Genomic DNA, 25,016 nt, shown 5'->3' with positions numbered 1-25,016 from the left:
CAGACTTTGAAACCACAAATTCCATCATGAATCTGATATGCAAACTTTAGTAGGAGAGTGAGCCAGGCGGGATGGAGACTGTTTCCTGTCCATCATTATTCTCGTGATTACCGCTAACCAAGTTCACACACGGACAATTCAGAAGATGCTTTAATGTCCTATTTTAAGTGTGTCAGGTCAGTTCACTGCCTTCTCAGTCATAAAAACATAACTGAATCATAAAGGAACCAGGGTTAAAAGACAATACAGACTCTCAGCGCTGCTCCACCATTCTATAGAGTCATGACTGAACTCCTGCAGAAACCCTTGCCTGCACACTCACAGACCCCCCCCACCCCAAGTCCTTTCATCAGTAATCTGTCTACCGTGATGTAGAATATACTGAAAACCTCGCCACTCAGCGCCTGTCTGTCCGTCCATCCATCCGTGTGCTCCTCTACCTCCAATCTCACCTATGAACCTTATGCCCTTACCTCATAGCTCCCTGTTCTCCCCATACCCTCGTTTTGCATTTCCTCCCTTCCACTACCACCCCCTCTCTATTTAGCTCCCCACCTAGGCACCCTGTTCTCTTCTACCCCCTCCCCTTTCTTGCATTGCCTGCCTCTCCTTGTGCTCTCTGTCTTGTGCTCTCTCTCGGTCTATCTCATGGCCATTCTACCCTTAACCCTTCCAATGCCATAAAAAAGATAAGTCGCTTGCCTGTCAATGCCATTTAATAAAGCTCATATGTAATCTAAAAGGATTATAAACTTTGTTTGATCTATTGAAGTGCTTGCTCTTCCTCTAAATCTCCCAGTCCCAATTTACATTCCATCTGTCAGAGGGATCACAACCATATCTCACAGTTGAACAGCTTTAGTTGATAAACAAATATTGTATTAACATTTTTATTGTCACATTTTAATAAGGTAATAGATTATGATCAGCATGGTTTGTGAAGTAGATCTGAAACCACTATTACTGTACACTCGTTCTCTTTTCCCACTGAACTGATTCGATGCAGGACTGTGACTTGGTGATTTGATCAATTGAAAATGATTTCATTTGTGGTATCAGGGAGCCCATAAAACACTCTATTTCACGTTGCCTGATGACGTACCTGGCATGATCTATTCACTGTCTTGTTTTAATGTTTTGAAACATCTGGACAAAATGAGAAGACCCCCTCAAAGAGGTGGACTTTTGATCCTGTGTGAAATTTGCTATGCTCTGATTTGACGTGGTCCCTCACTTGTTTTTGCTGCCTGTGACCCTTGCCCTTGTCTTTTTGACTTTCACTTCTCTTTTCTATTATGTGCTTGAATGCCGTCACTAGGAAGTAACCATCATGCCTCTTATGTGATTGAACTTTTCTGGACCTCTCTTCCTTGCCCCTGTTGTTCCTTGCAGCTAAATGGTCAAATTGTTTCCAATTTGTACTTTGTCCTTTGCTTAGCCAATTCTTTGTTTTGTTAAAGAGAGAACATTCTTCAAAGGAAATCACTTCATTTATGACACTCAAATCGCACTTTAAGCCATCCCTTGATGTCCATCCTCCCTGCTCTTGATCACCATCTGGTGACCTCGGCTAAAAATGTGTTTATGTAATTATAGATAGTGCATAAATTATAGGCAACAACTACTTGGATGAGAGTTTGGATGCAGTGCAGAATAATACCTGGAATCATATGCTTTCACTGAAGTGTTACAGCACAAAACGAGGCTATTTGGCCCGTCCTGTCGGCACTGGCTCACCAAATGACCAACCTGACTTAATGCCATATTCCTGCATTTTACCCATGCCCTGGTACACTATTCCCATTTACATATTCATCCAGTGCCCTCTCAAATTCCTCAATTGAACTGAAGGAAGATATCTATCTGGTTGTGCCTGAAGGAGCTGTGTAAGTTAGCGCTCTTTCTGACCGATTGCTGATTCCACTCTGAGTGAGTCTGAACTTTGTGGGTGTGGGAGCAGAGTGCCTGCTCAGTGTTGCTTCAGTTGTGCCGCAGTAAAGTGACTTCATCGCGTGTCTGCTTTTACAGACTGCTCGAGTTTGGAGAAGGGGGCGTGAGAAACCTGCAACTGAGGTTAGAGTAAAAGTTAAAAAATAAATAGTGTATTTGCTTGCAGCGATCTAATTACGCTGCTCATGAATACAAACTCTATCGTACAGTTATCCGGCTGCAGATAAATAGTTCTGCACTGCCATCTTGTGAGTAAAGTGTGTTATAAACGACGCTGAAAAAAACACATCACAATGCCATGAAATATAGTGCTCCTTTCTACAACTGCTTTTGACTTCCATATAGAATCAGAGAATGGTTACAGCACAACATTCAGCCTGTCACATCTGTGCCGGCTGTCTGTGAGACCAACTTGAATAGTCTCGTGCTGTCTCCTATTCCCCATAACTTGCAAAGTTTCTCTTCTGATAATTATTGAATTCCCTTTTGAAAGCTGTGATTGAATCTGTCTCTACCAGACACTCTCTGGCTGTTTCTCTTCAGATCCTAATCACTCGCTATGTCGGGGGGAAAAGAAAATGATTTTTCTCAAGTAGCCTTTGGTTGTATTGCCAATCTTCTTTAAATTGGCTTCCCTTGGTCCTTGACCTTCCTTCCTAAGTGGACCAATCCTATCTACTAGTGACCCTATCTACTATGATCAGACACTTCATGAATTTGAACATCTGTATTAAATCTCCTCTCAACCTTTTATCATCAGATGAAAATGGCCCTTGCCTCTCCTTTTCTATCCCACGTAACTGAAGCCTCTCATCCCTGGACCTTCTTAAATTTTATTGTACTCTCACTAATGCCTTCACATCCTTTTTAAAATTTGACCCCAGAGTTGTGGGCACTTCTCCAGATGAGGTTAGACTAATGTTTTATAAAGTTCACCACAGGTTTTGCACAGTATATAAACAGTCCTTTGTGAAATATTCATTTTAATGTTTCTCTTTGCAATGCAGAGCTTTTTTTTTGCAAATTCTCACTATAATTTGATACTGATGCAAGTTCAGATCTCCGTGTAATATACTTTAAAGCAGGTGGTGAACTGAATGTCTAGTAAGGTTGCAGATAAGTGCTGTGGTATCCCTGTTTTAAGAGATGGGCCATTGTAATTTTCCTTTAAGCACATTTTTATTGCAACTGCAGCCATAGGGGTTTGTCAGCCTTCTGAAAGTGAATATCTTTCTTGTGTTGCATGTCATGTCCCTTAACCTCGCTATCACTCTATCCCTCTCCTCCTTTGACACTTACTTATCTCTTTGACCAAGAGTGTACTCCTGTCCTGATCTTTTGTTGTTTGCTGTCAAATTTCTGCTCCTATAAAGCATCTTAGCAAGATTTAAACAGAAATGACTGGTGAAACTCAGCAGGTCTAGCAGCATCTGTGGGGAGAAAACAGAACTGACAAAAAAAAATCACTGGATTCAAAACATCAGTTCTGCTTTCTCCACACAGATGCTGCCAGACTTGCTGAGTTTCGCCACTAATTTTTGTTTTCGTCTCTGATCTCCAGGATCCTCAATACTTTGTTTCATTTTGGGAAGACAGCTTCTGTTTCAAAGGTGCTATGTAAATGCAAAACGGTTATAGGTTGCCTGTTTTGTCAGTCTCACTCCAGAATATCAAGTGAGACCATAGGAGGCATCATTACAACTCTGTTCCAATCACATTTTCTATTTCTGCTGTCATGAAGTGTTTGCTCCATTTCTTCCCAACAGCGATAGTTACTGATGGATTGAGTTTTGTTTTGAAAAGAGCCATTTCTCAAGAAGCCATTTAGACGTCTTTTTACCTGGCCTTTCCTGTTTATCAAATCCTCACCACTTTGATATTGCTAATCCTGAATTGGAACCCTCATTACAAATTGACTGGAAATATTTTCTTACCAATTGCTTTCACAAATCCTTCACTTTTTTTGTACACATGTATTCCAGTCTCCCCTTAGTAACTTCTGCAGTCAGTCCAGCCATGGATATTACTTTCATCATGATTAAACTACCTGATCTTTGTCATTATCCATGCATCTTTATTTGCAGAATACTTCACTGCAGCATTGAGTTAAAGTGGCAAATCTGTTATTGGATTTTGTGTCACCATTTTTAATTTTCTGTTCTAATTCTAATTCTATTCCTATTCTGTTCTATTCTTGAATATTCCTTTGATATTCAAGTGTGTGTAGATTTTATTGTATGTTTTGCAGTTCAGCCACAATAATTAAGACAACCCCTCCCGACCTCTATCTTTAAATTTAAAAAGGAAAAACACAAATGTGGTTTTGTGCCCCTTGGTCCTCAAGAAATTGTCCTTGAATGCAGCCCAGCCTGCTGCGTTACAACAGAGAGCAGAGAGAACCGAGTTCAGGCACTCCGACCTGAAGTGACTGTGGAGCGAGAATGAAAAAACAAGGATCAAGTTGTCTACAGTCTGGCTCAATATTGGCCGGATCACTCAAAGAAGCTTTGTGTGTGGTCGGTGTGCGAGGAAGACTAAATGAGCACTGGAGCTACAGGGAGTGGTTTTCTGTGACTTGGATAAAGGAAAGTTGAGAACTGGAAAGGAAGACTTTTATTTTATATTAAGCCCTTCACACGCAGCCACTGGATATTTCAAAACCATTTACAGCTGATGAGGTATCTCAGCAACACAACTAATAGACTAGAAATTTTTAAAAAGTTGTTTTATTTTCACCTTTGAGATTGCAATGATGATGACTCAGGTGACTGACTGTGTGGAGTTTGCACATTCTCCCCGTGTCTGCGTGGGTTTCCTCCGGGTGCTCCGGTTCCCTCCCACAGTCCAAAGATGTGCGGGTCAGGTGAATTGGCCATGCTAAATTGCCCGTAGTGTTAGATAAGGGGCAAATGTAAGGTATGGGTGGGTTGCGCTTCGGCGGGTCGGTGTGGACTTGTTGGGCCGAAGGGCCTGTTTCCACACTGTAAGTAATCTAATCTAATCTAATGACTTCTGTCCGAATAATAGGGACGTCCGCACTTAATTAATAAGTGTTTATTCTCTCCCTTTCCTTTTCTAACGGTCAGCTTTTTATAAATGTTATTCCGTACATGATCACAATACTACACTCAACATTAGCGTCTACATTTCATACAGTGTAAATTCACATGATAGTCTTGAGTGAATGGTTTCTTTTGCCTTATGAAATATTTTCACATATCAAATGCTCTTGGTGAGAGGGGAAATATATGAAAGAAACCTAAGGGGCAATGTTTTCATGCAGAGGGTGGTATGTGTATGGAATATGCAGCCAGGGGACGTGGTGGAGGCTGGTACAATTGCAGCATTTAAAAGGCATCTGACTGGGTATATGAGTAGGAAGGGTTTGGAGAGGTATGGGCTGGGTGCTGGCAGGGGGGACTAGATTGGGTTGGGATATCTGGTCGGCATGGCTAAGTTGGACTGAAAGATCTGTTTCCATTCTGTACATCTCTATGAATCATTGAATCTAAGTGGACAGACTTGCTAAGTGAAGCTTGTGTTCAGTGAGCCTCAGGGATTATCACAGCTCAGTGCAAACCTTGTACTTGCTGGGTGTGAGTTCTAAAGCTTGAATAACTCGATGACCAAAGTGGGGAGTCTAGAACCAGGGGAGACAGTTTAAAAATAAAGGAGATGCCTTTTAGAACTGAGATATGAAGCAATTCCTTCTTTACTCGGAGGAAACCGTTGGAATTGTCTACCTTCGAGGGCTGTGGAAGCAGTGTTTCTGAGTATGTTCAAGTTGAAGTTGTTAAGTTTTGATAATCAGTAGTGTGAAGGGATGTGGGAGTTGCAGGGGTAAAAGGTAATGAAGTTTCTGAGCTGCCAATATTATATTAAATGGTGGAGTTGATTCAGTGGATGAATGGCCTCCTCTTTGTTCCTATGTTTCTTGCAGTGTACGCTCTTCCTTTGATCAGATACAGAAGGAACTCATGTCAGGGCTTCAACTGAAGACCTTAATGTTCTACTTAACAACATAGGAACTAGGAGTACAAGTAGGCAATTCAGCACATTGAATTTGCTTTTACATTTCATAGAATCAATATTCATATTATCTGGGCCTCAACTCCATTTTCCTACCTGCTTCAGATGACCCGTTAACCTGTTACTAATTATAAATCTTTCTCTCTCCTCTCTAAATTTAAGTGACCCAGCATTTTCTGCACTCCAGAAGAGTGAATTCCACAGCTTCACAATCCTTCTGAGAGGAGTGATTCCTCCTCATCTCTGTCTTAAAGCTGCTCCAGCTTCCCAGCTGAAATAATGATCTCTTGTTTTAGCTTGCTGCACAAGGAGAAACACCTGCTCTGCATCTACTTTATCAATCCCCTTTAGCATCATATGTACATTAGCTCAATCTCATTCTTCTGAAGTCTAGCAGTTATAGGTTTAAACTGCTCAATCTGTCTTCATTAAACAACCTCTTCATTTCTGGAATTAATCTCATGAATGTTCTCCGAACTGCATCGGATGTCATTGCATGCTTCCTTGAGTAATAGAACCAAAATTGTACACGGGTGCTCCGTTATGGCCTCACCAATACCTTTTCCCATTGCAGCAACCCTTCCTAATTTTTTATACTACTTTCCTTTAACAATAAATGCTAAAATTCCACTTGCCCATATTACCTGCTGTACCTGCATATGAGCTTTTGTCAATTCATGCACAAGGACACCCAGATCCCTCTGCACTGAAGCATTTTGAGATTGATCTCCAGTTAGATAGGTTGTCTTTTATTCTTCTGCCCTAATGGATAACATCACATTTGTACTTGACTTAAATGCAACCATTACACTAATTGTTGGTGATGACTGAGGTCACTTATTGATCTGTCTTGTATTGGACAATGTATTGACATTTAATTGATCGCTACAGGATAGAAATAACAAGAACATCAACCAAGTACCTCCAGTAAAAGAGTTGTAATGTTTTTCTTTCCCTCTTGTTAACAGGACAGTGATGAAGACAAGAGTGATGATAATCTTGTGGTTGATGTTTCTAACGAGGTCAGTTAAATGTTTGCAAGACCAGGGTTTTCACATTTTAAGAGCTTTATGGCAATCCATTTTGCTTTCCTTTTTTGATGCTTTTGTATAATATGAAAATGCTTATGTTCTGGAATTGCACTTTGTTCAACTTGGGTATTCATAAAATGGCAACAAATTAGACCAACTATGAGCAATGAAGCAAATCTACCAATATGAACAATTTCAAATCATTAAAAATACTTTCTCTGATTAATTTTGACTGCATTTTTCCCTTTCAGTCTCTTACTATATATACAAATGATTTGGATGTGAACATAGGAGTTATAGTTAGAAAGTTTGCAGATGACACCAAAATTGGAGGTGTTGTGGACAGCGAAGATTACCTCAGATTACAATGGGGTCTTGATCAGATGGGCCAATGGGCTGAGGAGTGGCAGCTGGAGTTTAATTTAGATAAATGCGAGGTGCTGTATTTTGGAAAAGCAAATCTTAGCAGGACTTATACACTTAATGGTAAGGTGCTAGGGAGTGTTGCTGAACAAAGAGACCTTGGAGTGTAGGTTCATAGTTCTTTGAAAACAGAATCTCAGGTAGATAGGATAGTGAAGAAGGTGTTTGGTATGCCTTCCTTTATGGGTCAGAGTATTGAGTATAGGAGTTGGGAAGTCATGTTGCGGCTGTACAGGAAGTTAGTTATGCCGCTTTTGGAATATTGTGTGTAATTCTGGTCTCCTTCCTATCGAAGGATGTTGTGAAACTTGAAAGGGTTCAGAAAAGATTTATAAGGATGTTGCCAGCATTGGAGGATTTGAGCTACAGGGAGAGGCTGAACAGGTTGGGGCTGTCTTCCTTAGAGCATTGGAGGCTAAGGGATAACCTTATAGAGGTTTACAAAATCATGAGGGGCATGGATAGTATAAATAGACAAAGTCTTTTCCCTGGTGTGGGAGAATCCAGAACTAGAGGGCAAAGGTTTAAGGTGAGAGGGGAAAGATATAAAAGAGACCTAAGGGGCAACTTTTCATGGTGGTGTGTGTATGGGATGAGCTGACAGAAGAAGTGTTGGAGGCTGGTACAATTGCAGCATTTAAATCTGCATGGGTATGTGAATAGGAAGGGTTTGGAGGGATTTCCCAAGTGCGGGAAAATGGGACTAGATTGGGTTGGGATATCTGGTCGGCATGGACGGGTTGGACCAAAGGGTCTGTTTCCATGCTGTGACTCTATGACTCAATGTGGAGGTGCCGGTGTGGACTGGGGTGGACAAAGTCAGAAGTCACACGACACCGGGTTATAGTCCAACAGGTTTATTTAAAATCACAAGTTTTTGGAGCGCTGATGAGCAGTGTCACCTGATGAAGGAGCAACGCTCTGAGAGTTAGTGATTTTAAATAAACCTGTTGGACCATAACCTGGTGTGGTGTGACTTCTGACTTTGTCCAACTAACAGCACAGGGTAAAGTATGATTTATCGAATAAATGAGAAAGCTTTGATGCTTTCACTAAAATCAAAACTCCTCAAACCCAAGTTATCTCATGCCTTTAGGAAATGTGTTTATTAAAAGCCTAATGTCAATTTGAACTGTAGTGACGCTGTCTACTTCTGTTGTGCAACCAATTGCATCCCTTTCCAGTGCAATTCTGAGCAACGTCACAATCGTGCAGGCAGCCCCACTTGTCATTCAAAACCAGACCTGGTCTGTTCCAAATGCTGCACCCTGATCTGCTATACTCCAATCCTATTCTCCTGACTTATTGTCAATTCAATCAATTTCAGTTCCACACATTCTTCCTCTTTCCTTGCCCTTTTGTTCCTAAACAGCAGCTCTGCACCATGACCCTGACACACACTCCTATGAATCCTGGGAAGTCTCGGTTATTTTGTCATCAGAAATGAGATAGCTCTCTATTTTCCTGTACCGGCCTTCTTTGGTAGAAGACGCTACCTAATGGTGGGATGTGGTTCTCTCTATTCCTTTACCTCTCCAAACAATGATATGGATTGATGACGAGAGACAATTTGCATTTCAAGTGTCTACAGTACAGCTGCATCCCTCCTTGTCCAGGATTGTTAAACAGAAACTTTTCATTAAGAGTCACTGTCTCTATCTATGTCTGTCCCTCCTTCCTTCCCCTTTCACACTGTTGTGCCCTCCTCTCAAAGTTAACATGCATTGTTGTCCATTGTAGTACTCTGTCCAGTGACTCAATTCAGGTCATCCCAATCTGTCCAGACTGAAGGTTGCAAGTATTTGTTTTCACATCAGATGTCCTTGTCTCCTGCTGTCGATTAACAATGCAGTGTTGCCTTTTTTAGGAACCTTCATCACCTCACAGCAGTCCTTCTCAAGCAACACATGAGAATGGATTAGACAAACTGCATGTGAGGAGGAAGAACCAAGTGAATAGTCCCAGCTCTTTAGTTTCCACTAGTAGCACTCCTCCACCACCACTAAAGAGTAAAGACCCGGCTGTGGTAAGCACTTCTTCCCTTTTTCTTAATTCTCTTCATTTGCTCACATGTCCAGCGTGGCTGAATTTGATTGGTTAAAGTTTCATCTGAAGTGCGATTCAGTTGGCGGTGTAAGCTCAAATAAGTCATGATGCTCTCTGATTCTGTCTCTGTCTCTTTCTCGCTCTCTATTTATCTCTCTACTTATCTATCTATCTCTATTTATCTCTTTCATTTCTCTATTTATCTATTTATATGGCTGTCTCTCTATCTCTATCTCTATCTCTCTATGTCTGTCTTTCTCTCTCTATCACTTTCTCTCTATTTATTGCTTTCTCTGTCTCTCTTCTCTCTCTCTATCTCTCTGTATCAATCAATTTCTCTCTCTATCTACCGCGCTCTCTTTCTTTTGCTCTTCATTGCTCCCTTTTCCCCCCTCTGCTCTTCACCGCAACCTCCTGTCCATACTCTCTCACTCTTTATTGCTTGAATCCATATCTCCTCATTCTCTAGAGAAACCCAGCAGGTCTGGCTGCATCTGTGGGATGAAAGCAGACTGAATACTTCGAGTCATGGTTCTGCTAAAGAGTCACTGGACTCAAAATATTGACTCTAGTTTCTTCCTGCAGATGCAGCCAGTCCTACTGAGCTTCTCCAATACATTCTGTTTTTGTTTCAGGTCTCCAGCATGTGCAATTCTTTGTTTCATTAACCCATCGTTCTCTGATCGCTGAGTCTTAACGGCAACAGCACCGGGAGCAGAATGCATCGCTCCTTCCCCACTGTGTGTAGCTAAAAAGAAGCCTATGAGAAAAAGCCTTGATGTGAAGCACTTTGTAATGTGTTTTTGTCATGATTGATGTGAAATAGATCCTGGGTTCAGTTTATAAGCCATCCTAAGCTGCTATTTGTGTTCCTGTTTCCAGAATGAGAAATCCAGCACACCTAGTCTGAAGTCGAATATACCATCATCGCGGGGGGATTCTGCAACTCCAGGCACGAGTGGGACATCACAACTCTGCTCAGCTTCGAGCAAAACTGGGGCTGATCCTTTAGGTAACTCTTTGTTATTTGCTGAAGATGTTAGATTTTCAATAAAAGGTCTGTAGCTACAAAGGCCTTTCTTTGAATTAAAGGTGTGCAATTTAAGCGCTTCCAGTTGCATTTGAAAAGCCCTGTGTTCCTTGTAACTGCTGTCAGAGTTGGAGGTCAGGCTGCATCCATCTAGACCTCCAGCACCTGTCAATATTGCGTTAAGTCTCATAGTCAGTGTCAGGGTACCTTTAAAAGACATGCTCATGATATTATCATTGTACCATAGCATGTGACCAAAGGGCATAAGGGTGTCAGACTCCATCTTAACTTTGATCCCTTGAAGAAAGTGAGGACTGCAGATGCTGGAGATCAGAGTCGAAGAGTGTGGCGCTGGAAAAGCACAGTCGGCAGCATCCGAGGAGCAGGAGAGTCGACGTTCCGGGCATAAACTCTTCATCAGGAATGTTGGAAACATCGATGTCCTGTTCCTTGGATGTTGCGTGACCAGCTGTGCTTTTCCAGCACCACACTTTCTAACTCTGATGCCTTGAAGCATGTCATGTCACTGAATAATTTAATATGGGCCCAGGCTGAGAGTGCAATAATTGCACGTAAGAGCCAGCTATAAAACATATTTCTTGGATCTTCTCACACTACATTGTCCATGCCTTATGGTACCAGGGATAATAGAAGTGTTACCAGATCAGGAAAAGGTAAAACCCAGTCACTCAGTAACACACCATCGCCCATGTTCTGTGTTCCCTCTAACATTCCTTTGCTGCACAAGACTTGTTTGGTGAACTGCAAGGTCTCCTTTCACATCTCTGGACATCTTAAAGGGACTGTTGCTATAGGCAGCCAGTTTGTCTCTTGGGTGGTTTATGCCCATTGGCAATGTAGAGGAGCCATTGTTGTTGGTCCCTTTTGGAAACCCATTACCCCGTTTGCCTTATCAGTCATGTTTCCACCAGGTGAGAATTGGGAGCCAAGTGAAGCGAATCTGAATCACCCGACATGGTGGTTTTGCAAAGCTTTCCATTGGACCCATTTACAAAAAGAGAGTTCTTCCCCCCTCAGGTTCACTGAGTCCCCTTGAACCAGATACTTGTAAAGGCTGCATAATAGAACTATTCAGCCGGTTATACCGGTGCTGGCTTTTGTAAGAGATTCCTAATTAATCTCATTCTTCTGCTGTTTGGAAACATCAACTTTGTTGTAAATATTATTCTCACCTTGTGGAGTCACTTCCTCCTACTGTGTAATTCTCATGGTGGGTGGGTTAAACTGCGTTTTTACAAACAGCTCTCTAATGACTCTCATGTGGGTGGGGGGAATCAGGTTACAAAGTGAAGAGCAGCCAGGTTGATATTGATGGCAGGTAAAGCAGGCTCAGTGTGATCATATGACCCTGCTCCTGCTCTCACTTCATGTGTTCTTGAAGGTTAACCATTTAAACTGAATTAGATTTGTAGAGAATAGATTATTGTTTTTGTTTTAATCAACCTATAATACCACATTCTTGTGATTTGCTTTTTGAGTTATTAATGTTCTGAAACAAATCAGAGACTCGCTGAAGGACCAGCATTTACTGCCCGTCCCTTATTGCCATTGAAGAGACAATGGCAAGTAGTTTTCTTGAACTGCAATGGTCCATTGGGTGTAGAGACATTTGCAGTGCTTCTGTGAAAGGGGGGTCCAGCACTTTGATCCAATAATAGTGAAGGAATGACATTTGGTTCATGTTTTGTGCTTGTGTGAAGTAACAGTATAAAACCTCAATTTTGCACTTTTCTTTCCTTTAGCGTTGGGGTTAAAAACACCCCTGTCTGTACAGGGTGCTTTCCCTGTTCCATTTGGAATGGTCCACACTGCAGTCAATGGGGGGATTGCTGGTGCCAATGCATACGCAGGTTTACACTTCGCTTCCCCTCAACTCAATGGTGGAGCCTCGGCCTCCACGTTTGGACGCTCCTCTGTGGTAAGCTGTGCTCATATTATATTCTCAGACTGTTCTTAAAAAGCAAAGTTCACATCCTTGAAATGCATTGTGTGTTACCAATGCTACTAGAAGAAAGGGAGGTTAATATCCCTCGGAGGGTTCGCCCATTTTCTTCCTGGTGTGGGACTTTGTGTCTGCTGCAAATGTGTTGCTGGTCAAAGCACAGCAGGCCAGGTAGCATCTCAGGATGCTACCTGGCCTGCTGTGCTTTGACCAGCAACACATTTGCAGCTGTGATCTCCAGCATCTGCAGACCTCATTTTTTACTCTGGGACTTTGTGTCTGTTGAGCAAAGAATATTTTCGCTTGGCATTTTAACTCCCCACTTTGTGCATCAGTGTCCATGTCAGATATCCCCAGAACCGTCCTGTTCAAGACCTGCGACTAGGGCTGATCCTAATGTTGCTTTTACTACTTGTTCATTGGCATATCTTTGGAATATGTGGACACGGAGATTTAATGCAGGCCTTTGCCTCATTGATCAATGAATTTCAACCTGAAATTTGAAAACTCAAGATCTATTTGTCTTAGCAGACATTGAGGAATGCAAATTAATGGGGGCTTGTCTTTAAATAGCCTTCATTACCTCTTGAGGTTTGCTGACATCCTCATTTTATGGCTGACAAACATTAAAACGCTTGGCTCTTCCTGTTTTAAAGGGATCTTTGCCTCCTCCTGCCTTACTGAAGCTCCTGGAGTTAGATTGCTCATGAAGTTCATATTTAAAGTGGTTTTATTCTATAGGCCTTCCATCACCTAGGACCAATGACACTGAAGGACAGGAAAGATTTTGATTAGCATTTTTGATGTGTTGAAATTGATTACTCCTTTGTCATAATTGTGTTCAATCTTCTATATCTGTACCTGAAATGGTTTCCTAAGTGGTGTGTTTAAACTGCTAGGAAGCTTCCTCAATGCAGGAGAACTCAGTATATGTTTCATTTCCTTTTGAACATGGATCAAAATGCATGGACATGGCGTTGACATTACGTGTTGATTTGCAGACCCTGATAATTAATACAATCTTGTTTTCATGTTCAGACACAGATGGTTTTGAAATTGCCCCCCAGTATTTAATAGCTATGGCTTCAACTGAACTATGTACTCAAAAGCAATTGAGTCACACTAACCTGTGAGCAGTTGTGTGTTTTTAATGGTTTAAGTGACATGAGCAAATTTTAGGACAGTTGTTCTATTGGTAAATGAGGACTCAATCCACAATTAGCTAGCATCTTTGGCATCATAAAACCTCTCAGGTCACTTCACGAGAGTTATTAGCAATCCAAATTTAACATGGAGCCATGTAAGGAACTTCTTCAGACCTTTAAGTGCAGGAACTGAAAGAACTGCAGGTACTGTAAATCAGAGACAAAATTAGAAACTGCTGAAGAAGCTCATCAGGTCTGCCAGCATCTGTGAAGAGAAATCAGAGTTAACATGTTGGGTCGGGAAGGGTCACTGGACCTGAAGCATTAACCCTGAATTCTCTCCACAGGTGCTGCCAGACCTGCTGAGCTTTTTCAGCAATTTCTGTCTATGTCTTTGAATGTAGGAGTTGGGACGTTATGTTCAGATTGTACAGGACCTTGGTGTTCTGACCACCTTGTTGTTAGGAAGGATATTATTAAATTGGAGAGGGTTCAGAAAAGATTTACCAGGATGTTGCCAGGAATGGAGGGTTCGAGTTGTAAAAATAGGCTGGGACATTGTTTACTCTAGTGCAGGAGGTTAAAGGGTTGACCTTATAAAGGAATAAATAACTCATGAGGGTTATAGATAAGGTGAATGACAGGTGTCTTTTCCCAAGGCTGGGGTATTTCAAGACTAGGGGTCTTTAAGGTGAGAAGATAAAGATTTAAAAAGACACAGGGGCAATTTGTTTACACAGTGGATCGTGCATAGAATGAATTTCCAAATGAAATTGCGGATGCGGGTATGGTTACAATGTTTAAAAGACATTTGGCTAAGTTCATGAATAGGGACAGTTTAGAGGGGTATGGGCCAAGCACAGGCAGATGAGACTAGTTTGGGAACGTGGTCAGCATGGACTGCATTGACCGAAGGGTCTGTTTCCATGCCATATGACTCTGACTGTCTGAGATATGAGGATGGGGAATAATAACCTTGGACAAAGTGAGAGGTTTCAAGGAGAGAGTGGAGTGGAGAAATTTTGGGGAGCAGAGGGATTTGGATTTCCAGAGCTTGGGATCTAAAGGCACTGGAGGAGCAGTTAAAATCGGAAGAGGCCAGAAACAAAGGGGCTTAGAAATCACTGAGGGAATGTAGGATTGGAAAAGGTTACAGTGATGGGGCGAGTTGATGGATTTGTAAGCCAGGATCAGAGTTTTCAAATAAAGCTGTTGGGAGCCAATTTTAGTCAGCAAGTACAAGGAAAGGAGACACAATCTGTTGCATGTTGGGTAATGAAAATGAGAATGAGAATTGGATAAGCTTAAATACAAGATAAAAAGCTACCGAGAGGCCACTAGAAGGGGGAAGAGAAAGTTAACACCAAATGATATTTTGCGTGTAAATAATCAGTATTGATATGTAATGGAGAAAGAAATAATTATTAGTCAACCACTCCTGAGATTATGGCTCGCACGCAAACCAGAAGTACAATAAGTGTTTATTTCAGTGAAACATTTCAGCCGTTTTACTTTTAAAAGCAGGAATAAGCTGGCTTCTGTTTTCTAATTTAAAGCATCCTGTTCTCTCTTGGCTTAACACTGGCGTCTTTTTTTTTGATGTGTGTAGGCTGGATTTGAGCCTCACTCTCACAAACGAGGTGCTGGCCTCCCCGGGAGCCTGTCCGCAGCGACTGCAGGAAAACCGTAAGTACCGTGAGAATGAGAGTGGAATCCAGCCGGAGATTGTTTGCTTTTTCACTGACATGTGGCTTTGTATCATTCAGGAGCTGTGACTGAAGGGTGGGCTTGCTTTGCATACAATGATAGATAAGTGTATGAATCATTGAATTCCTTGAATCTGTTCCACCAGTATTGCAACTCTATCAGCCCATTTTGACTGTGTATTGCTTTATGCCCTTGCCACAGTCAAGGGGACTTTGAGAAGAACCAGTTTAAGAGCCTGAAGTCTGGACAGCATGTAGCTAGATGGTTTCACAGATGTGCCTTGGAAGTCATGCCTGGTAAAGTTCTTGCTCTAATGGGAGTTAGAAACAGTGAGACAGAGGTCAGAATGTAACAATGGCTGTTTATTCCCACAATTACACTGTTTCTGCTGCTGGTTCATCTACTGATATTTTATATTGTGTAGGGCAGTCACAAATGAACATTATGCAAATTGCTGTTTCAAAATGGTACAATATTACAAGCAAATTTTGTTACTGTGAAGATGCCAGAATTGGCAATGGGGGTGAAGGGATGCTATTGGAGAAGGACAAGAAATACGAGGAAAGAGAATTTTAAGTCGGCAGCGTTGAGGATTGAGAGCCAAGTGTCGGAGAGTCAGAGGTTCAGGAGTGCTGACGTGGAGTTTATCAGAAATGTTTGAAGAGCATGACATTGCAGGATAGGATTCAGCCAGTGAAACAAGATTACAGCTGAGCTATAGCTCACAGTGGAGGATGGAGGTCAGCACATGATTGACTGGTTTGGAAGTAATGGTTAGGGTTAGGGTTAACAACAATAGTTTTGGCAGCAGATGGCTTAGGGCATTGGTGGAGGATAATGGAGATTGAGTGATTTTGTGGTTGCAGGTTCATGCCAAGCTTTTAGTAGAACAGCAACATTTCGAGCATTCTGATTCAACTGTGACCCAAGGGAGAGAAATGCAATCAGTTGCAGTGGTTTTTACGGAGAGCCAAAGGTAATAGCCAAAGATTCTTGAGGTGCCTTCTTTGTGTGAATAAGGAAGCAGGGTCAGTAATGGGTCTCAATCCTCATTGACATTATTGATTAATTTTCTCGGCCGATGACCTCAGTCTTCTAAACGTTTAACTGGGAGGGTGAAATTGCAGCTTAACCAATTTTGCATGAATTGTAGAAGGGTAATTACTGTGAAATGTGGCCAGGAAGAGAATATTTAACTCCTCAAGCCTATTCCACCATTTTGATGAGATGAACAATGAACAGGAGAAGGCCATACAGCCTGTCAAGCCTGCTCATGCCTCATAAACTTTCCACTCTTCTACCCATTTCCCTAATCTTTTGATCCCTGAGTTCATGGTTCATCTGTAACAGAACAAGTTACAACTGACCTATTGCCCCCACTTCTTAATGGAGTAATCTATCGTCCTTTGACTGTAAGCAACGATTGGTGTTGAATCAGTTGCTGTTTGTGGAAAACTGTGCCAAACGCTCCCACCCTTTTGCATGTAGGCGTGTTCCTGAACTTTACTCTTGTAACACCTGGCTCCAACTTCTAAACAGGGCTGCCCCCGCAAACAGCAAACATCATTAGTCTCTACCTGTCCTCCACATAATCTCAGAATAAGTGCTCACCCATTTAAGAGAGCTGAAGAGGAATTTCTTCTCTCTGGTGGTAATGAATCTGTGGAGTTATTTACCACAGAGGGCTGTTGGGAGATAAAGTCATTGAGATAACAAAGCTTAGACAGGTTTTTAGTCCATATTGGAATAGAGGATTATGGGAAATGGACAGGAAAGTGGAATTGAGGGTTTTCAGATCAGCCATAATCTCATTAAATGTCAGAAGAGAACTTGATGGGCCAAATGGCCTACTGTCGCACCTATAACTGATAGTTTTATCAACCCAGCCCTTATTGATCTAAGTTCTGGACGTATAGCATTGTGTAATCTCCCCATGCCTCTTATCTCCTTGTGACGTTCTGTTACTCCAGTTTTGAACACCAAGGCTGTGGTACCTAGTCTGAGCGCAATTCTCCAGATGGCTCTCAACTTAGGTTTTATAGCGATGAGTCAATACTCTGCTTTTGCCACAATTATTACTCAAACTGTCTTGTTTAGACTTTCTTAAAAGTTTTGACTTTCACTGTCAACAACATGACAAGAATTAATGAGATCTTTTTCTGGAGAAAGAAAGAATTATGGAAGTTTGGTGGAGGGCATGAAAATGGGTAAATGCAGGCTAGTTTGGTCTGAAGGTTCATTGGGTTGGATGACTATTTCCTGGTGTCGAGCATTGTTGTATTGCATTAGTGTTAATTGCTTTTCACCATCTTGTTCACAGCGCCTACTCATTCCATGTTGGAGCAGACAGACAGATGCAGCCTGTCGCTTTCCCGACCGATGCTCTCACAGGCCCAGGCATCCCGCGGCACGCACGACAGATCAACAACCTTCCCCACGGAGAGGTGGTGTGTGCAGTGGCCGTCAGTAACTTCACAAAGCACGTGTACACTGGGGGAAAAGGCTGCGTCAAAGTGTGGGATATCAGTCAGCCAGGAAACAGAAGCCCAGTCTCACAGCTGGATTGTCTGGTAAAACAGTATCCTTATTTATCTTTCTCTTTTAAACCTTGCTAAGGGTCACATACCGTCTCGGATCGAAGGAAAAGTGCAGGGATATAGCTGTGTCCTTATGCATATAAACATTATTCATGCAGAGGCAGGTTTATTCAGGTTATTTATACAGGATATCCCAATAGAGTTTTCAAAACTTGTTTATACTGCATTCCTGCTCAATGGCAGCTTGCAAACTCCACATAAACCAGGGTTGGCTTTGCATATGAGTATTTTTATGACCTTGAACAGGTTGTATTCAATTTTAAGCGGTGATAACTGATTTGTATTGCACTTATCTGCACTGTCACAATGAGCCCGTCTGTGAACTTAGGGCAATAATTAACGTAAGGAAGAAAACAAAGGTTCTGAAGAAACATTAGCTCTGCTTTCTCACGACCTAGGCTGCCAGAACTGCTGAGCTTCTCCAGCAATTTCTGTTTTTGTTTGTAATTAAATGAAGGAGTTGACTTGGGTTGGAGCATTTCCCTGTGCTCCCTTCTCTTACTGAAGCGAGAGAGGATTATGAGCGGGTATATTTGGTGAGGTTAGGAATGCAAACAATTGGCAGTGAAGATCAGTGTTAAGTTGGGTATTTTCAGGCTGAGACTGAAATGCTGAGGATGCTGGAGATCCTGAAATAAAAAAACAGAAGGTTTGGGCACTTCTGCATTTGAAAGAAGAGTTGTTTTGGACTTGCAACATTAAATCTCTCTCTCTCTCTCTGCCAAACCTGCCGAGTTCCTCCAGTGCTTGCTATTTTTGTTTTGATTCAGTGTGCAGGGATCTTTGCTCTTGGAAAGTTCCACTGAGCACTTCTCGATATCAGCGTCACAAATTCGGAGACTTATCCGACAGGTATCCTTTTATCATCTTCCATCCTTTGTGTTCCCGCGACGACTCACTTTCACCAGATATCAGTCCGCCTCCAGTTTTTCATCCAAGTGATGCCAGGATCAGAAAAGCCATCTAAGCTTCCTACTCCTTATTAATGTCCAGGAACTCCTCCTTTTGTGGAGTAAAAGTGTGGTTGTCGGTGAAACTAATCTTAGGCTTAGCAATGACCCACTAATGCTGTTGGTATCTAGCACCAGCTGCGCAGAATCATGTGAAGAGTAGTCATGTGGACAAGGTCTAGGATATTTTATACAAGCTAATAGTAGGAGTAGGCCATTTAGCCCTTTGGGGCTGGTTTTCTATTCACTCTGATCCTCTACTTGATGCTTGTACAGAGGTTTGAGTCAGTGCCCGGTGTGGAGTAAATGCTAAATCCAGGCCAGCCACATGCCCCCGTACAATACAGGCTCCTGCAGCGGAAGTTTGAGCTGTCTTCTGTATGATTTAGTGTGTTTAGCAGCAAGAAGCTAAATTTTCAAACCCAGAGGGGCTAAGCCTTGTCTCCAAACAGTCTTGTAATCTGACATGAGGCCAGGCTGGCCGTGCAAATCCTTGGGAGCCCCTTGAGCCCACAGAATGAAACCTCATGAACAGACATCGACCGTCTCAGGACAGAAGGAGGGGAAGCTGGGAGCTTTAACCCTTGTTAAGTAGCTTTACATGCAAGCCCAATAATTTCTGGCACTCACTTGAAGACTTGGAGGTAAAACCGATATGAGCAAGTTGTTTGCTTCTCACTGCTTCCACATAAGAGGGCAATAAAACATGACAAGATATTACAACATGCCTGATTCCTCTTTGCTCCCTGCACCTATACCCAAAAACTACCAGGAGCTATTACAGCACCTAATAAATGCCATTGAATTCTGGCAGACAGCCCAGTCTGTTACTCACTTAAGTATCAGAGTAGCAAATCTTGGCTCCACAGTTCAGTTTATTTAGGTATTTACTATTTTGGCAAGTGATCCCTCCCAAATGTTTCATTTTGAGCAAGGCTAGCTGGATTTTAATGCTGTGCCGTTGGATTTGATCAGTGCTGCAGTCTGTTCAGTGCTGGAGAGGAAGGAGGTCTGGATAATAAACTAAAGGTTCGTTTCTCTTGCGCTTTTCTGCAGAGCTGCTGGCACAGAGTTAAGCAACAACACAGTCAGCTTTGACACAGAGATTGTAGCTAGACAAATGGGTAAAGGACCAAAGTCTGGTTGGCAGGTTGAACGTGAAGGAATGTGTGCACTTAGACAGGCCACATGAGCAGCAGGGCAAGTGTAAGTCCAGACTTTAGAATCCTTGCAGTGTGGAAAGAGGCCATTTGGCCATTCGAGTCAGTCAATTATAACTGTTCACTTTTATAATGTAGGAAATGTGGTAGCTACCATCAGCCATGATCCTATTGAATGGCGAATAGTCTGGAATTCTGAGGCCTCCTCCCATTCCCGTCTTCAATGTTTCTAATGCTGCACAGCCAGTAATATGATAATAGTCAGATAATCTGTTTTATTCGTGATGGTTTAATGAAGAAATATTGACCAGAACACCGGGCGAGCTCCCCAGATCCTTGAATATTGCCCCTTCTGGGAGTATTTCGAACAGGAGGACGTGGGGGTAAATTTGGGCACCTGAGGTGAGTTGCTCATTTGGAGGATTCCTTGAATCCCTAGAGCAGCCTCAGTTAAAAGACCCCCAAAGCTCAAAATTCTTGCTTTGAGGGAAGGTGTATGTGCTGTTGGCTTGGACCGGGTGAGCCCAGCAGCAGATGCTAGGATAGCATGAGTGCTGAGTGAGCTGGTTTTGAGGCCTGCCTCATGTCTCTGGTGCTTTGTCCCAATTGAATTTGACGTTATGCCTTCTCACACCTGACATACCCCCTCACTTCCCACACCCCCTTAACCCCTCTTGCAGCCATGTCTCTTCAATGTCCCTCACTCAGTCCTTTGTGCCTTTTGTGCTGACTCACCCAGCATCCACCATGAGCCATATAAGGTGAAATAAAATAAACTTTGAAAAAGAATTCATTGGCCAATGGGGAAAATGGTCTGGTTGAGAAACCCATTCAAATTTTATAAGATCTCAAGTTGTTAATTTCTCATAAAGACAAGCTAATGTCTACTCATGAAATAGCTAATACTTTAATAAACACCTCAGCTGTCTATCCGATTGTGAATTCAGGATTTTTTGCTGGGATCAACACAGCTTTTGAAACTCAGTCAGGCTTTCACAATGTCAAAATGGAGAAATATGAAGAGTTCTGTCAAACTGCATGAACCAATGCTGCTGTAGTTAGCTTGTCAATCAAAGCAGTCCAGCTAAGGTTTAGTGTTAATAAGAACAAACATTGATTTGCAGTTAGCTTTATCGCAGCTTAAAGAATGAGCCATTTAAAGAGTTTCAGATTATGATATTATAAACAAACATCATCCAACCTTCACAAATCTTCACATCCTTGAGAATCAATGACCAGTATCTTGTAGCAGTTGAGTGTATCGTTGTGCCCTCGATTAACGTGTAACTGTAATCTATTTCTCCAGAACAGGGAAAACTATATCCGTACCTGCAAGCTCTTCCCCGATGGCCGAAGTCTGATTGTGGGTGGCGAAGCCAACACCATTTCCATCTGGGATCTGGCGGCTCCGAGTCCGCGAATAAAAGCTGAATTGACCTCGTCGGCCCCTGCTTGCTACGCACTGGCTATTAGCCCTGATGCTAAAGTCTGCTTCTCCTGCTGCAGCGACGGAAGTATTTTTGTCTGGGATCTGCATAATGAAACGCTCATTCGGTGAGTTAGTTTGAAGGTTTAATTAAGGCGGTGAGATAAAGAAGAAAGAAGGATTTGATTTGGAATGGATTTTCTTGTCTTGGGGTTGTGAATGTTGACTTAACACATTGATCCTTTATACTTCCCAAGGGAGGGTTCATCAAATGTCTCTTCAAATGCTCCACTTTAAGAAGAAAGCTTATTCCTTTGGTCACTTTTTTGCCTTGACATTGTGTTAACTGGACTCTCATAGTTCTCTGTCCACTTGTGTGGTAATATGGAGGTGATGGAGTAGTGGTATTGTCACTGGGCTAGTAACCTAGGTAATGCTCTTGGGACCTGGGTTCACATCTCATGTGGCAGAATTTAGATTTAAAAATAAATCTGGAATTTAGTGACTCAATCTGGTGAAGAAACTCAATTGCTGTAAAAACCCGTCTGGTCTTTTGGGCGGCTCAGTGGTTAACACTTCTGCCTCACATCCCCAGGGACATGGCTTCATTTCCAGCCTCAGGTGACTGTCTGTGTGGTATTTGCATGTTTTCATAACGTCTGTGTGGGTTTCCAGTGGGTCCTGCAGTTTCCTCTCACAGTCCAAAGATATCCAGGTTCAATAGATTGGCCCTGTTAAATGATAGGTAGAGGGCAGGGCTGGGTAGGATGTTCTTTGGATGGTCGTTGCAGACTTGATGGGTCAAATGGCCTCTTTCTGCACCATAGGGATTCTATGCCTTCCAGGTTTCTGATTCATTAAGGCACTTTAGGAAATAAAATCTGCCATCCTTTTCTGGCCTGCAGGTAGCCCACAACAAAGTGGTTCATTGCCCTCTGAAATGGCTAGTTGTAGAAAACCTCTAAAAAAAATTTCAAAAAAGAAATAAAACTGAATGCATTACTTGCCATTGATAATGGACAACTCAGCTCTGGTGATCCTACAAAGTCTTCCTTACAAACGTATAGGGGCTAGTGACAAAATTGGGAGAATTATTTCACAGATTATTTGTTGAGTCATAGAGATGTACAGCACGGAAACACACCCTTCAGTCCAACTCATCCATACCGACTAGATATCCCAACCCAATCTAGTTCCACCTGCCAGCACCCGGCCCATATCCCTCTTAAACCCTTTCTATTCATATACCCATCCAAATGCCTCTTAAACGTTGCAATTGTACCAGCCTCCACCCCTCCCTCTGGCAGCTCATTCCATACATGTACAACCCTCTGTGTGAAAGAGTTGCCCCTTAGGTCTCTTTTATGTCTTTCTCCTTTCACCCTAAACTTATGCCCTCTAATTCTGGACTCCCCAACCCCTGGAAAAAGACTTTGTCTATTTACCCTATCCATGCCCCTCATGATTTTATAAACCTCTATAAGGTCACCCCTCAGCCTCTGATACTTTTGGCAAAACAGCCCCAGCCTGTTCAGCCTCTCCCCATAGCTCAAATCCTCCAACTCTGGCAACATCTAGTCAAGTATCAGCCTGAAATAATCTGGAATTGTACCTTTCAGACCATGTCCCAGACAACACTGTCACCGTCCCTGGGCATGTCCTATCCCACTGTCAGCATAAATCCAGCAGAGAAGGTGGCACAGTGGTATAGTCAGGAGAGAGTTACCCTGAGAGTCTTCGTGGACCTTATGAAGTCTTCATGAAGTCAGCTCAAGCATGGATGAGGGAAAGTCCTGCTGACACCCCCTAACACACTCTCTCTCTCTCTCTCTCACACACACACACACACACACACACACACACACACACACACACACACACACACACACACACACACACACACACAAACCATATGGCAAGGTCTTGGAAAGTACTGTTCTTGGGTCTTCACTATACACATAGAAAAAGCTGTGGTCTCCCTGCAATCTGTCAATGCAGTATACCTGAGCCTGACAATATAAAGTACTGAACACAGTGCTCAATGTGTCACCTTGGCTTAAAATGGTTTCTCGCCCTTTCACTACCTTTGCTTCTGGCAGCCAGCATGTGTCTTCAGACCCTTCTGAAGAAGGTTCAGAATAATACAAAATTAACTCTATTTCTCTTTTCATAGATGCTGCCAGACCTGCTGAGTTTCTCCAGCAAATTCAGTTTTGATTTCAGATCTTCAGCATCTGCAATTTTTGTGGGAAAGCAGGCTGTGCTGATCACTGATTGTCAGATTGTCTACTAAAATAAAACCTTGCAATAACGATGACTTCAATCTTCTCCAGACCTTTGGAGAAGTCTCTTTTCATCTTTTAAAGACTCCTGTTGGGATTGTCTGCGCCCAACTGTTTCTTCTGTGTCTTTTTATTAACCCGTCTAAAGTTTGCGTGGTTTTTACTATACCACAGTCTGTCCATATAAAAGCTTATAATCCACATGCATAAAAAATAAAATGTAGTGTGTGTGTGAAGATTAAAGTGCTCAGACAGGACAATTATTTTACACCCATCTGCTTTAATTTTCGATGTTGCATCCACTGCACTGCTGTCTCTTTTCTGACCTAGTTGAAGTTGAACCCTCCGTGACCGCTCTGCGTGATACACATACCGTTTATGTTCGTGCGCCTCTATCTTTTGCTGTACAGCCGCCATCACATTGAATGTTGTCTTCTGTCTGTGGTGTTTGCATGTGGTAATGCAAGTTGAGGTTTTTGCTGCTGGGGTGCACATGTGGTGTTCAATCTTACCTAAGTGAGAACAAGAGGTTGTGGTAGAGAGTGAAAGTGAAGCACCTTTATGGGAACAGGAGTGAAAGCTAGGTGACACAGGGAGCAGGGCGGTAAAAAGCAAGGTATGCGGGCAGTCAGTGGTGTAGTCTTCCAATCACTGAGTCAAAGCTTAAATCACCAGTTGCCATCTTCTGGCTTTATTGCTATATTCCTCTTGTTGATCTGATGATCTCTTCCTCTTTGCCTTGCCCTTACACAGTGCAGCCTAATAATGTTTGGGCTCAGCATCCTGTCATCAATGCTACTGGGTTAATCTTTTTTTTCCTAACTTTCTTCAGCTTTCATGCTGTGTCACATCAATGTGTTTGATTTGCAATTCTCAGAACATAGAACAGTACAGCGCAGAACAGGCCCTTTGGCCCTCGATGTTGCGCCAACATGTGACCTATTCTCAGCTCTTCCCCCTACACTATCCCATCATCATCCATGTGCTCATCCAAGGATTGTTTAAATCTCCCTAACGTGGCTGAATTAACTACATTAGCAGGTAGGGCATTCCATGCCCTTTCCACTCTTTGAGTAAAGAACCTGCCTCTGATATCTGTCTTAAATCTACCACCCTTCAATTTGTAGCTATGCCCCCTCGTACAAGCCAAAGTCATCATCCTAGGAAAAAGATTTTCACTGTCTACCCTTTGTAATTCTCTGATCATCTTGTATGTCTCTATCAAATCCCTCCTCTTAGCCTTCTCAGTTTGGGGGAGAAAGCATTTGTGGGTAATT

General features: G+C 42.4%; 1 protein-coding gene across 3 annotated transcripts in view; it reads left to right on the top strand.

Annotated features, from left to right (window-relative positions):
* Positions 1-25,016, top strand: part of LOC132829142 (transducin-like enhancer protein 4) — a 165,475-nt gene that overhangs the window by 121,115 nt on the left and 19,344 nt on the right. For all 3 annotated transcript variants that reach the window (XM_060846481.1, XM_060846483.1, XM_060846482.1), the window contains 7 exons: positions 6,948-7,001; positions 9,301-9,459; positions 10,362-10,491; positions 12,273-12,448; positions 15,227-15,303; positions 17,645-17,894; positions 21,338-21,585. In XM_060846481.1, the coding sequence (XP_060702464.1) occupies positions 6,948-7,001; positions 9,301-9,459; positions 10,362-10,491; positions 12,273-12,448; positions 15,227-15,303; positions 17,645-17,894; positions 21,338-21,585 (1,094 nt within the window). The remainder of the gene's footprint in view (positions 1-6,947; positions 7,002-9,300; positions 9,460-10,361; positions 10,492-12,272; positions 12,449-15,226; positions 15,304-17,644; positions 17,895-21,337; positions 21,586-25,016) is intronic.

Source organism: Hemiscyllium ocellatum, chromosome 28 (genome assembly GCF_020745735.1).
Source record: "Hemiscyllium ocellatum isolate sHemOce1 chromosome 28, sHemOce1.pat.X.cur, whole genome shotgun sequence".
Lineage (NCBI taxonomy): Eukaryota > Metazoa > Chordata > Chondrichthyes > Orectolobiformes > Hemiscylliidae > Hemiscyllium > Hemiscyllium ocellatum.
This window is presented reverse-complemented; position numbering and strand designations above follow the sequence as displayed.